This window comes from Sceloporus undulatus, chromosome 9 (genome assembly GCF_019175285.1).
Source record: "Sceloporus undulatus isolate JIND9_A2432 ecotype Alabama chromosome 9, SceUnd_v1.1, whole genome shotgun sequence".
NCBI classification, from domain to species: Eukaryota; Metazoa; Chordata; class Lepidosauria; order Squamata; family Phrynosomatidae; genus Sceloporus; species Sceloporus undulatus.
The window spans coordinates 24288831-24302096 of record NC_056530.1 but is presented as its reverse complement, the minus strand read 5'-3'; the positions used below and the strand labels follow the sequence as shown (position 1 = coordinate 24302096).

Here is a 13266-nt window from a genome sequence, read left to right as displayed (position 1 = left end):
CTCTTCTCTTCCCCCCCCCCCCCCCCCCCCTTAGAAACAACATACTCACGATCACAGGAAACCTAAGCCCTCACTCATTTTGTTGGAGACTTGGCCATGGTAATTCCCGTCGTTCTGCGGGAGAACCTGCTGAATGGCCAGTGTGCGATTTGGTTGGAGAATGGATTCGGAGCTGCTTCCTACTGGTTCCCGTTCAAGAGCCAGATGGACATTGGCACGGTAGCCCTGGTGTTGCAAGTTAGTTGAAAGAGAGTCCTTGTGCTCTCTGGGGAAGGTTGGAAGAGATAGACAGTGTGGGCTTGGACACAACCTCTATGGGGGCAAAGGAAAAGACAGAGCATTACAGTTGGTGCCATCCATATGCAAGAGAGAGGGAATATACCTTGGTTACTTTACCATGGCATGTGATCCAACCAGGGACCAACTCCTGCCCCCAGATGCCCTGCTTGAAGTACTGATTCCGTTAATTGCCAGACAGACACCTCCTCTCTCCTGCAATACATTCTTATGCTGCCCATGCCCCCAACCATCCTAGTCCTTGTACCCACGGTGGAGAAGTTGCTGGAACATGCACATATTTGTACCCACAACCTGTTTTCCAAAGCCTTTTCAGCCCCCTTAGTAAAGATCTGTGGCACAAGCTGCTTGTGCATGGAGAGATCATTCCACACTTCAGCAGCGCAAAACGTACTCACCTGACCCCCATCTCACACTTTGACAATGTGAACAGGCCTTTCATTGGGCAACACTTGCTTTAGGCAGCTTCACAACGCCAGCAGTGTCCATCCATTTGCTCTAATTTCTTTAAGTGATTATTGGCATGGATTAGCCAATTTTCCCAATGAACGCTAGGCAAAACCACCTTCATTCTTCTCCACGTCAGGACATAATTAAACTTTGTCATTAGTGTTCTGGCTCCAGATAAATTTGGGAAAATTTGACTCCACATAAAAATTGGGAAAAACTACTGCGACATAAGCCACACTTCTGGGCTCAGCCCAAATGGCAGCATGACTTAAACAAAGCTGGGCTTTGTAAGCCAACAACAAGCCAGGGCTTCTAATGGTGGCCTATGGCTGGCTAACAAACCTGGTTTGCTAGTGAAGATGGACTGGAACAAACAAGGCCAGAATTCAACAAACCACGCCTGAGTTACCCTTAGGTGCCAACCTAGCCATTGGGTCTATAACAGTTCCATCACAATGAAGAACTCTTTTTAACTTTCTCCACCAAATGTTGTTCATTTCTGCCAGCCTGAATCCACTTGTCTTCATTGGAGTCTGAGACCACAAGAGTTTTACATCCCAGATGTGGCGCCACGAATGTGTTGTTGAGCCACCACATACATTCACAAGGCACTGTTCCCTTCATTCCAGAGTCATCACACCATCTGGACTAAGAAGAAAGGACTAGTATGGTTGAGTTGAAGTGTATGAAAGGGGCATCTAGAGTTAGAGTATTTCACTTCCAAATCTGATAGCTAGAAGGTGGAAGTAGGAAGGTTGTTGCCTCCCATCGTCAGTGATGCAAAAATAGACTCTTTCCCAGAACTCCTTCTTGGGGGGAAATGAATTGTGGGAAAGGGGTGAGACTCACCAGGGGAAAACTCTCAGAGCGACTTCAAAATTCAATGAAGAAGTTGAGGGTTTCATGGCCAGCATCCTGGTTTTTTTGTGGGTTTTTGGGGCTCTATGGCCAATGTCTTAGAAGAGTTTGTTTCCTGACGTTTCACCATCATCTGTGGCTGGCATTTTCAGAGAATGCTGGCATGGAAGAGAGTGGGATGTGTTACACACAACACCCACACAACACACCACTGTGTGATCCTGGGGGGGAGAGTGATTTCCACGTTAATCTGCGTATTGTTCTGTGGTTGAATGGCAAAGTCTCAGGTGGGAGGCTATGCAAAGAAGATTTGTGTTAATCAGGACCCATTGTCTGCTAGGAAAAACCCTGGCCCGGGTGCTTTTCATTTGCATTTTACTGGGGTCTTGATTTTAGTATTTTTCAGGACTTGGAGCCAAACTTTGCTAAGGTTAGGGCTGGTTCTTTCCTGTTGAAGCTGTCTTAAAGTTTGAGGTTTCAGTGGCTTCCCTGAGCATTCTGGCCTGACAGCTGTTGGCATTCTGCGAAAACCGCCCAGGATCGGGGTTTCCCCAGCAAACAATGGATTAGAGATTGAAGCCAAGGAAGAGCCATACCTATGGCACAGCAGCTGCAGTAGGTCACTTCCCTGTTTTCCAGTTTTACACACACACACACAAATGATTTCTATAATGAAATGGCTTTAGGTCAATTGGTGAACATGATTTTGCATATCTGAGTCAACAGCTCAAAAGGCAAGACACAAATCCTCTTTGCATATCCTCCCACCCTGAGGCCTTGCCATCAACAATAGGGATCACTCCTCCCAGCCCAGGGTCACACAGTTACGTGTGATACTCTCTTCCATGCCAGCTCTTTCTGAAGATGCCAGCCACAGATGCAGGTGAAATGTCAGGATATAGCTTTTCTAGAGTATGGACTCATAGCCCGAAAAGCCCACAAAAACTATCAGTGAAGGTTGGCTGCTCTCATAAATGATGCATGGATAATGCTTTAAAACCTACCTGAGACCACAATGTCTGCTGTCCCCATTTCCAATGCCCCAGGTCTCTCCATTTCAAGTGTATAACTCCAGAGTCGCTTGTCTCTTTAAAATCTGTGATTCGGGGGAGCAGTCTGAGTTTCCAGTCTCTCGCCCAGTGAAGCCAGGTCCTGTTGTCTGCCAAGTGAGTGGTGGGAGGAATAGATAAGGATGAGGTTTTTGCCAGGTCTGTCCCTTGGTACCAACGGAACTAATGGAGTTTGCTGGGGACAGTTGCTGGTGTTCTGTGGGGTGACATTCTCTCCTTCGATTGGTCCTGTGGATCCGCATGATATTTGTAGTCCAACTCTGGGCTCCAGCCCAAGGAAGCAAAAACTCAGCATGGAGGGCTGTAGTGGGGGAAAGGGGGTCACTTCTAGCAAAGCATCCTTTTGAGGCAAAAGTCCGGAACCCCACTGCTTCTGAACTCATCTCAAAAGTCCTTTTCCTGCTTTTCCAGGAGCCTTAACAGGTGTGGAGGAATGCATGCAATGCCCAGATTTGTAGACCCCAGAATGCCAGCGTTGGAAGAGATCCCCAGAAGGGTCCTGATCTAGTCCAGCCCTTTATTCTGCCCTGCAGGAACTCTCCATCGAAGCAGCCCCATTGCCAGGGGGCCTCCAGCCCCCCCCCCCACTTTCCCTGCCGGGGAGTTGCCTTCCCTTCAGGGAGCCAAGGGCAAGCCAGGAGCTGGGAAGAAGGGGGCCTCTCCTCCTCCTTTGGGAGCCCTCCTTTCCCCTTTTACCTGCCAGGAGCTGGGCGGCCCAGGAGCCACCTGCCAGACCCATCCCAGCAGGCGCCCCGGGAGCCTTCCTTCTTCCTCCCCAATCTCTCTCCTTCCTTCCTTTCCATTCTTTATTTCTTTTCCTTCTCTTCATCTCTCCCTCCTTCCTCTCTCCTCTTCCTCCTTCCCCTTTCTCTCTCTCTCCTTCCTTTCCCTTCCTTCCTTCCTTCTTCTTCCTTCCTTCCTCTTCCTTCCTTCCTCCTTCCTTCTCCTTCCCTTCCTTCCTTCCTTCCTCTCTCTCTCCTTCCTTCCTTCCTTTTCTCTTCCTTCCTTCCCTGCCTGGGCTCAGACTCTCTCCTCCGCCTGGGCTAATGGGACTGAGAGCGGGCCTTCTCCTCCTCCTCCTTTGGGGGCCTGGCGGACCAACGGAGACGCCCTCCGTCCTGTCCCCTTCCTTCCTTCCTCCGGCAGGAAGGAAGACGGCCCCGCCTGGGAATTCCCTCCGGAGCGAGCCGGAGCAGCCCGGAGTTCTCTCGTCCCCCCTCGGCCCCCATTCGGCTTTATTGTGAGCCGTTCTGAATCAGGGCTCCCCCTCGTGGTCACTCCATGGAAGAGACGCCTCCCAAGACTCCCTCTCTTCCATTGCAGCCAGGGCCTGCAAGAAGCCCTTGCCCTAAGAACCTCCCATCTGGTTTGTGGTCTTCCTCTTTCTTCTACTTTCTAGCTTTCATAGCATCCTTGTTTTCCCACATCCCTGCCTTCTCCTGAGTGGCCAAGACAATAGTCTCCGCTTGACCATCTTTGCTTAAGGAGAGCCCTGGTCTGATCTGTCAAGAACTCATATATTTCTCTTCTTGGCTCTCTCCAAGCTTGTAAAATTTACTATTTGGACAATTCTCCGGCTGCGTCTACAGTGCAGGATGAATGCAGTTTGAGAGTGCTTTAACTGCCCTGGCGCCATGCTATGGAATTCTGGGACCTGTAGTTTTATGAGACCTTCAGCTTTGTCTAGCAGAGCGCTCTGGTGCCACAGCAAACAATAAATCCCAGAGAGTGAAAATCTCATAGTTAAAGCCGTCTCGAATGGCATTTGTTCTGCAGCGTGGAAGCAGCCTCAGAGTGTCTTGGCCATGCTTTCTGGTGGATTGTGGGTGCTGTCATTGCTAAAAGAAAGAAATAACATGGGAAACATGGGAAGAAAACTGTCCTGGCGGTCAAAGAAGCACAGTACGATCAGAGGTGACACTGGAGGCCTTTAATTTTGTCAGCAGACGCATTGGTCTTTTTTGCTCCGTTGAGCTGGATGGATGGAGGCAGCGGTGCATCAGAGCCATCCAAATATCCTTGCTTATTCCATCACAATCTCTATTTTCTTGAGGGGCAGATGATGTGCGGATTTGTCCAAGGCTCTTCCAGACTAGAATGCTGACAATATTCTGGGCTAGGGCTATCTTATCTTCTTCATCATCATCATCATCATCATCATCATCATCATCATCTTTTACTTTTACCTGAAACAAAAAGGACCAGCTGAGAATCAGAGGACAGAATACTGAGCCAGAAGCATCCTCAGCAGACGCCTTTGCTGCCAAGAAAACTGGCAACGCTCAACTTTTCTAAATCTCTGCTAAACTTCTAACTCAAGAACCTCCATTTTTGAAGGGAAAGGACACGGTGGGGGGGGCATAAGGGCCATTGAGGTAAGGCAGGGCCATGAGAGCCAGCATGGCATAGTGGTTTGAGCATTGGACTCCAACTCTGCAAAAGATGCAAAAGCATGGAGACTTCTTGAGGAATCCATTGTCCTCTGCCTACAAAGAGGCCTCACTGGAATGGAGACCTACTGGGTTGCAAAAGAGGGGTCCCTGTTGAGATGCAAATGGACTTTAAGTATGCCATCTTTACTCAGGACTGAAACGTTCTGATGAAGAAGCCCATGGAGCTTTGAAAGCTTGTAACAAGTACATTGTGCATTTCAGTTGACCAATAAAAGGATCACTGATGGGTTTTTGTTTGCATCTGGAGAAAAGAGATAATCATAGAGAATCATAGGATCATAGAGTTGGAAGAGACCTCAAGGGCTTGATTGCTTGCTTGCTCAGCCATGGAAACCCACCGAGTGCCTTTGGGTAAGTCACATCCTTTCAGCCCCAGAAAACCCCAATGGTAGGGTTGCCTTAGGGTCACCATGGAAAAATGGCCCCTTGGGAGACAACTGTTCCCAAAATACCTGGTGATCAGTGACCAGGCTGTTTGGGGTAATGGGAATCATAGTCCAAAAAGAGACAGGGAGAGAGGTAACTTCCACAACCTCTTCCCGGCTTCTTGTTGCCCTGTCTTGTAAAGGTCCGCTACTCACTGAGGTGGAGGGAGGTCTACCACGCTTAGCCTCTGCTGACTCACAACGCTGCGGGGGGGAAAAAGAAACTTCAGGAATGAATGCCTCCCAAGACAAAGCTGGACCCAGCCTCCCTCTCCCTGCTATATCCCCAGAGCCTCGGGCAAAGGAAGAGTTTGGAGGAATGCTTCAGGTGAGGCCCAGAGTCCACCAAGGCCCTGATGGACGCATGCCATTGGCCATGCTGGTTGGTGGATTCTAGGAGTTGTGCTCCAGAAAAGTAACTTCCCTAGGTTCTTCATATCCCCCTCGTTCCCACAGCCTCACAGTTACTTCACAAAAGAATGGAGGGCCATTGCTTCCCTGGTGGTATCCTTGGCCCTTTTGGACCACATCCCTGACCAATGGTGCACCTGCACTGCAGGGAGGCTACAGTTGGACACCACTTGCACTGCCATGGTTCCATCCATCCGACAGGATCCTGGGATTTGTAGGGTTTCTTTTTAAGGACACTAGAACTCTCTGGCAGAGAAGGCTAAAGACCTTGCCAAACTACAAATCCTAGGATTGCACACAATGCATCTACAGCACTTAAAGTGGGGTCAAACTGGATTATTTCTACGGTGTAGATACACTCCTAGATTCCATGTACATCATGGTACCCTCCCCAGCAGCTGTCACACCCTATGAGGTGCTGCAACAGCTATTAAATGCTGGCGCAAGGATCTCTCTCTCTCTCTCTCTCTCTCACATACATTTTCTGGTCATTAAATGGTGGTGGAAGGATATATCTATCTATCTATCTATCTATCTATCTATCTATCTATCTCATACATTTTCTGGCCATTAAATGGCGGTGAAAGGAATATATATATATATATATATCACATTGACTTTGGCAGTGGAAGGATATATATATATATATATATATATATATATCTCGCATAGATTTTCTGGCCTCTCTAGTCCCCTCCCAGAGCAGTGCTTCAATTATTTTTAAAGAAAATAAAAATGACAACTCTGTTAATTTTAACATAAACATAATAGATACAACTATACATGAGAGCATGAGCCACTGTGGTGTAGTGGTTTGAGTGCTGGACTGAGACCAGGGTTCGAATCCCATGTGCTCAGCCATGGAAACCCACAGGGTGGCCTTGGGCAAGTCGCACTCTCTCAGCCTCAGGCGAAGGCTATGGCAAACCCTCTCTGGCCAAACCTTGCCAAGAAAGCCCCAGTCCCAGGGCCGGAAAGCTGGCAGTGAGACCCTCCAGAGTTTCCCATCCATCCACCTCCACTCTTAGTAACTTATCTTATTTGTAACTTCAGCAACGTACTGGGTTTCAGAATGATGACTGGTGCTCCGAGAAGTATCAGGGAAAGCAGTGCTGAGGAGCAAGGAGAAAGAGTCAGGGTTGTTTTGGGGGTGGAAGCCCCTTGCTATTGATTTACACAAGCCAACGCCATCCCAGTGTCTCTCTTTCAAATTTGTCTCTTCCTCTCTCCCCTTCCCTTTTTGCAAAACTGAAAAGCCAAGTGTTTGGTGTCCTTCTCCCTGAGAACTTGGAAAAGGCAAAGCCATATTCTTAGTTAAAGTTGACTATAGAGTTGCATTGGAGGACCTAGATATTCCTCTGGCTGCGCATCGTTCCTGCGCGGTTTGGCTGCTCCAGGAACAACACACAGAGAAGAGGAACGGCGTTTCCCCACCGTATGTACAGCCCCAATAATCACAATTCAGGACCTGCTCTGCACAAAAGTCACACGCGGCCGTTTTGCAGAGAAGATGACAGGAACCAGCATTCTCTATGCAGAAAATAATATTCCTAGGCAGAAAATTTATTTCCTCCCCAGAAAAGACTGTTTCCTAGGAAAAGAAAAAAGCAACAACAATGTGCCAATTTTGTGCAGAACGATTCCAGAGCGATGGAAATTCTCATCAGCCCAGTATTGTGTTTATCAGAGTTTCCTGACACTAAAAATACATTTTAGAACCATCTTTTCCCCCAAATATTATTTCCATCCCTAAATAAGCATTACCTTTCAGCATTTCTCGCACTCTGGTATACGACAAGCCCAACGAAGAAACCGAGGCCAACAAAGCAGCCAACGACAACCCCAAGAGTGGCTATGGGGGAGAGAGCAGCTCTTGACTCTGGTTCCACTTTTGCTGGAAGCCAAAAGGAGGGAAAGGATGTGAGCATTTGGAAGGGGGATCCTGGTGCCATTCCCTATAGCTCCCACCAACCACTACTTTACCCCACGTGATGCAGGAAACTAGTGGGAAGACGCAAAGACACCGCCATGTGCCTCTGGCATGCCAGTGTACAAAGGGGTCTGGTAGCACCCTGGGGATGGCTAACTGTGCCAAAGAAGTTGTAGCCCAAGTGTTTGTAGGTCGGGTGGAGTTCCCCAGAGGCATGGAGTGGAGGGTCCAGGGACACAGCTCTGCAAGCAGGCGCATGAGAGCATTGCGACAGGTGTGCAAACTCTGGGGTTATTATGGAGATGAAGTGGCAAGTTCAGTTTTAGCAATGGTGGTTGGGGGAATCAATTAGAAGGAAGAAGAAAAGGGAGAGGACGCAGAAGAAGAAAAAGAGGGAAAGAAAAAAGAAGAGGAGGAGGAGGAAGAGGAAGAAGAAAAAGAGAAAGAGAAAAAGGAAAAAGGAGGAGAGAGAAGAGGAAGAAGAAAAGGAAGGAAATAAAAACGGAGAGGAGGAGGAGGAGGAAGCAAAAGAAGGAAGAGGAAGAAGAGGAGGAGGAGGTGAAATGAAGTGAAAGAAGAGGAGGAGGAGGAAGACGATAAGGAAGAGGAAGCAAAAGAAGAAAAAGAGGGAAAGGAAAAAGAAGAGGAGGAAGAATCAAAAGAAGAATAGAAAAAGAAGAGGAAGAAGGGGAGGAAGGGGAAAAGAAGAAGAAAAGGAGGAGGAGGAGGAGGAGTGGTGGGCAGCTCCTCTGACCACTTACGCCGAACCAGTAGGGCCAGCACCCCGACTTCGGTGTCATTCTTGGTGGTCTTTTTGTGGACAGCATAGAAGTTGCTGTCCGAAAGGCTCAGATTCCTGATGTGGAGTGAGCAGTCGGAGTGAATGGTCTCCTTGCCAGTGTAGGCCTCTTTGTACTCCAGGGAAGAGTTGAAGAGCAGGTAGTGGAAGATCTCGAAATACTTGAACTTATCGCCTCGGAGCCACTTGCAGGAGAGGATGGGTTTGGTGCCTCCTGGGTAGAGGGTGACGTCTTGCCCAACAGCCACCATGTCTGGCTTTTGCTTGATCTCAATGGACGTGTTCCTGGCAGCGTGGGTCACCGCGAAGCAAGAAGAGCTCAAGAGGTGGGCTTAGAGAGGGTCAAGAATGGAAGAGACCGGGGTTCAGTCCCAGTGAGGCACTGGCAGAGGATGACAAGACAGCTACCAAATTGAAAGTGTACTTTCAAAAGTCGTTTCCGGCTTTTGGCAACCCTAAGATGAAGGTTTTTCTGAGGCTGAGAGTGTGTGGCTTGCCCATGGTCACCCAGTGGGCTTTCATGGCCAAGCGAGGAATTGATCAGAGTCCCAGATTCAGAGGAAGGCAACCCTCCTTAGAAAAATCTTGCCAAGAAGACCGCATATTGGTCTCCTTAGGGTCACTGTAAGTCAGAAGTGACTGGTAGGCACACAACAACAAGGATGAATGAACAACAGCTAATTTAAGCCAGATACAGTCATACGATTCATTTTGGGATATATATAATGAGCCCTCTACATTCGGTGGCATTAGGGGTGCAAGACCCCCATGAAAGTGGAAAACCCACCAATAAAATAAGCACTTTTTAAAAAAAACCCTCACCCAACACCTTTCTAGGAATCTCTGGTTCTTCAGTGCAACTCTATGGTCAACATGCGCCAGATGTGAGCCATAGAATTTGAGAATACACTTTCTCAACCACATAATCCTTAACCAGCTCTAAATGAAACTCGTTTGCTCCCACTTTTTCCAGCTGAGTCTCTCTTATCTTGATCACATCTCTCCTGAAGTTGCATAGAAGCAAACCAAGTAGGATTATTCCCTTCTTTGAGAAACATCTCTCTTGCTTAAGTTCCCAGTGGTCTTCTCCCAAATATAAAATATCATAGTAAAACAGCCACTATTTAAAATAAGAAACCCAGTATAGTCAGCCCGAACACCAGCGTGGCGTAGTGGTTTGAACATTGGCCTAGGACTCTGGAGGCCAGGGTTCAAATCCCAGCTCGGCCATGCAAACCCACTGGGTGGCTTTGGGCGGGTCACACTCTCTCAGTCTCAGAGGATGGCAATGGCAAACCCACCCACACCTAAGAAATGTGCCAAGAAAACCCAATCATTTAGGTTTGCCTTAGGGTTGCCATAAGGCAGGTGACTTGGGCACACAAACAACTAACAACAACAGCCAGACCCTCCCTTCCATGGGTTCCTATCCATCAATTCAACCATCCCGACTTGAAAATAGTGTGCCTGCACATATATGTGGCTTGAGCTGGATTCTGAAGCACATTGACAATCTAACATATGGTGCATGCACCCGTGGATGCTGCATGCAACCGCTGCAGACGCGCCCCATTGTTTTCAATGGGGTGCAGCATGTGCGGATTTCCCCATACGCAGAATGGATCCCCCGATAAGGGAAGGGATAGAAAGCAGGCACATTTATTTCAGTTATGGACTGTACAAATAAAAATGCAATTATTAAAACAAGAACCAAAATTAATCTCTGCCCTCTAATATCAATTATACTAAAGTCATGGAAGCCTCAGTTCTTATGGATGCTGTTTCCTAAGAGGAATTATATGTTCTCTCAAAACAAAGATTGATGTGTGTGGGTGGTGTGTGTGTGTGTAAAGGTATTTCTCCATTGACAAGGTTGTCACGTCGTATTCCGGTGCTCATCTACGCTTCTAAGCCAAGAGCAGCGCTGTCAAGATCGTTTCATTCCCACCAGAGCGGTACTCTCTATCTATTGCATTTGCATGCTTCAAACTGCTAGGTTGCGAAGCTGGGGCTAGCTAGAGGGAGTCACCCATCATGCGGCACCCTGGTCTCGAAATTCCCACCTGCGATCTTGTGACCCACAGAGGCCAGTGCCTTTGACCCTTGAGTAATGCATATAAATTCCCAAAGGCAAACTTGATTTGCCATCTATATGGGGAACATTTTAAATATCCATTGTTTTGGCGGGACTTGAGCATCCATGGGGCCCTGGAAACTAAACCTAGCAGATACCTGGGACATTCTATTTTAAATGTGAATTGACACACACAACACAACACACCACCACACACACCACACCACCAGGATCCCTCCTCCTCCCGGATTATCCCTCGGCCTAACCAAACCCCGACCCCAAGCCTAGTCTCACCTACTAGAAGCATGGCCATGATCTTGAGGAGCGTCTACTTGATACCCTGCTGGGATGGGATGGCTTTGCATCTGGGCGACGCTTGGTGTGCATGGACTCCGGCTTCTCCCATGCCATCCCCCCCAGGGCCTGGGATGCCCCCAGCTGAGCCACCCCTCCTCTCCTTTGCCGGGTCAAGCCCCCACCCTCCCCATTGTGAAACTCAGGCCACACAAGGTCATAAGCAAAGCCCTCAGGGATGGTCAACTTTGAGGGAGAGGGGCCTATTGTGGGGGGTAAGGGCAGGAAGATTTGCAGGGGTCCCTGCTGGAAGAAAACTTACCTTGCAGGGGAGGGTTCTGTTGCTTATTTTACTGTCACACACATGCACACACTTATGTCTGTTATTGTGCTTCCCCTCCACTAATTATTTGTTTTGATGCTTAATGTGGGGGAAAAATACAATAAATGTTTTGCTTTTTCTTCCGTCACAATCCTTCGTTCGCAAGAGTTGTGTGATCGGGGTGGAAAAAACTGTGGCGCAATCCCTAAAAGTATAAATTAAAAATAATATTGTGCACAGACAAAAAACTGATTTTGCGGACGTTTATTTTGGAGCACATTTATGGGCCGGGTGTGCAAATGCGTGTTGTCTTTCTGTCCTCGGGGTTCTATGTGGCGCAAGGTGGGCAATAAGGAGAGTAAGGGGAGCATTGTTTTCATCATGGTTTCCAACAGAGATGGAGCGTCTCTCCTCCTTAAGAAGGAGACGCATAGTCCTGGATGGTTGAGGCTGTTCCAATACATTAGAAGGGGGTGTTTATTCCTTTACCTGGAAGAGAACCATTCCAGAATAGCAAATGGAAAACAGAGCCAGAGACATGCCATGCCCAACCAACGCTTCACAGTGAAAACAGGGGACATGTGGCCAAGCAGATCGCAGTGTGTCCATAGGCAAAAGTTCTTATGTGGAGAACAACAGCTCTGAGGAAATTAGGGGGAAAAAACCCTTCCAAATGCATTTACTTTAAAAAAACAAATAACACTTAAATCTGTGGCTTGTGGAAGCATGAAATAAAGAAATGGTATTACTCTTCGAGGTGGAGCATTGTAAGAAGCCAGACAACAAAGTGCTTGCAGCAACTGAACCAATAAAATCCCAGCAATGGTGCTCCAGAGATCGCTTCTGGGCATCTTCCGTTCTTCACGCCTTCTAGAGAAAGAGAGAGAGGGAAAAATGCTTGTGAAAATGAGGGTGTAGACCTATGGTATCTTTCATACCAATATCTTGGTACCCCCCTTTTGAACACCCCTTGTTGCAACAGCTCACAGGCCACTGGCCTGTTTGCAAGCAGTCAAGCACTGGTTTTGCAAGCCATTGACATGGTCCTGGTTCTCTGAGGATGTATTCTCCTAGGAACCTTGTCCTTGTTGTGGATCTTCTGAGGATTGGTCCTTCTCTGTTCCTTCTCTGGATTTGGAAACCTTCTCGGAGATCCAGTTGGCCCCTTCTCTGCTCTCTTTGCACCAGCAGGGCAAAGACTTTCATTTATGCATGCCTTGGATTTGTTAATTGATTGGGACAGAAAGCTCCCCCTCCCCTCCAAATGCTGGTGCTGTTTGAGCATTGGTCTTGGTAAGACTAGGTTCAAATCTTGCTCAGCATAGAGCACACTGCTGTCCTTGGGCAAGTCAAACTCTCGGCCTCAGAGGACGTCAATGGCAAACCTCTCAGAAGGTTCCGCAAATTCGCTTTTGCCACCCCATGAGGAAGAAGGAGAATAATGGGAAGATTGCTCCCGGGCGTCTTGGGAGCCATCCCATAGTTCCTCTGGAACAGCTCGGTTCCCTCAAATTCGAATATTATATATATATATATAATATATATATAATTTAATCATGTGTGTGCGCGCTGTCTGTTGTCTGTTCATCTATGTGTGTGTGTGTGTGTGTTTGCAAATCGATCAAAGGAGGGAGAAGGCAGTGGGTTTAGTGGGTAGGATCTGGATCCAAAAGCCCAGGGGGGATAGATACACAAGGACAGAAAGGGGAAAAGGAAAACGATCCCAGAGGCAAGAGGCTGCAGACCTAAGAGAGAGGAGAGAGTGAAAGCCGAATTAAGCAAGAGTAAAAGACGTCCAGGATAGAAAGGAGGACACAATACAAAAGAGGAGAGAGAAGAAGTCTCCAGGGACAGAGATAAAGTGGAATACACACACACACACA

General features: G+C 47.9%; 1 protein-coding gene across 1 annotated transcript in view; it reads right to left on the bottom strand.

The window, feature by feature from the left end:
• Window positions 1-51: 51 nt before the first annotated feature.
• Window positions 52-13266, bottom strand: part of LOC121915570 (carcinoembryonic antigen-related cell adhesion molecule 5-like) — a 14950-nt gene continuing 1735 nt past the window's right edge. Inside the window, exons 3-7 of the mRNA XM_042439903.1 lie at window positions 8656-9024; window positions 7729-7858; window positions 7026-7076; window positions 5710-5757; window positions 52-265 (exon numbers count right to left, since the gene is read on the bottom strand). Coding sequence (XP_042295837.1) covers window positions 52-265; window positions 5710-5757; window positions 7026-7076; window positions 7729-7858; window positions 8656-9024 — 812 coding nt within the window. The remainder of the gene's footprint in view (window positions 266-5709; window positions 5758-7025; window positions 7077-7728; window positions 7859-8655; window positions 9025-13266) is intronic.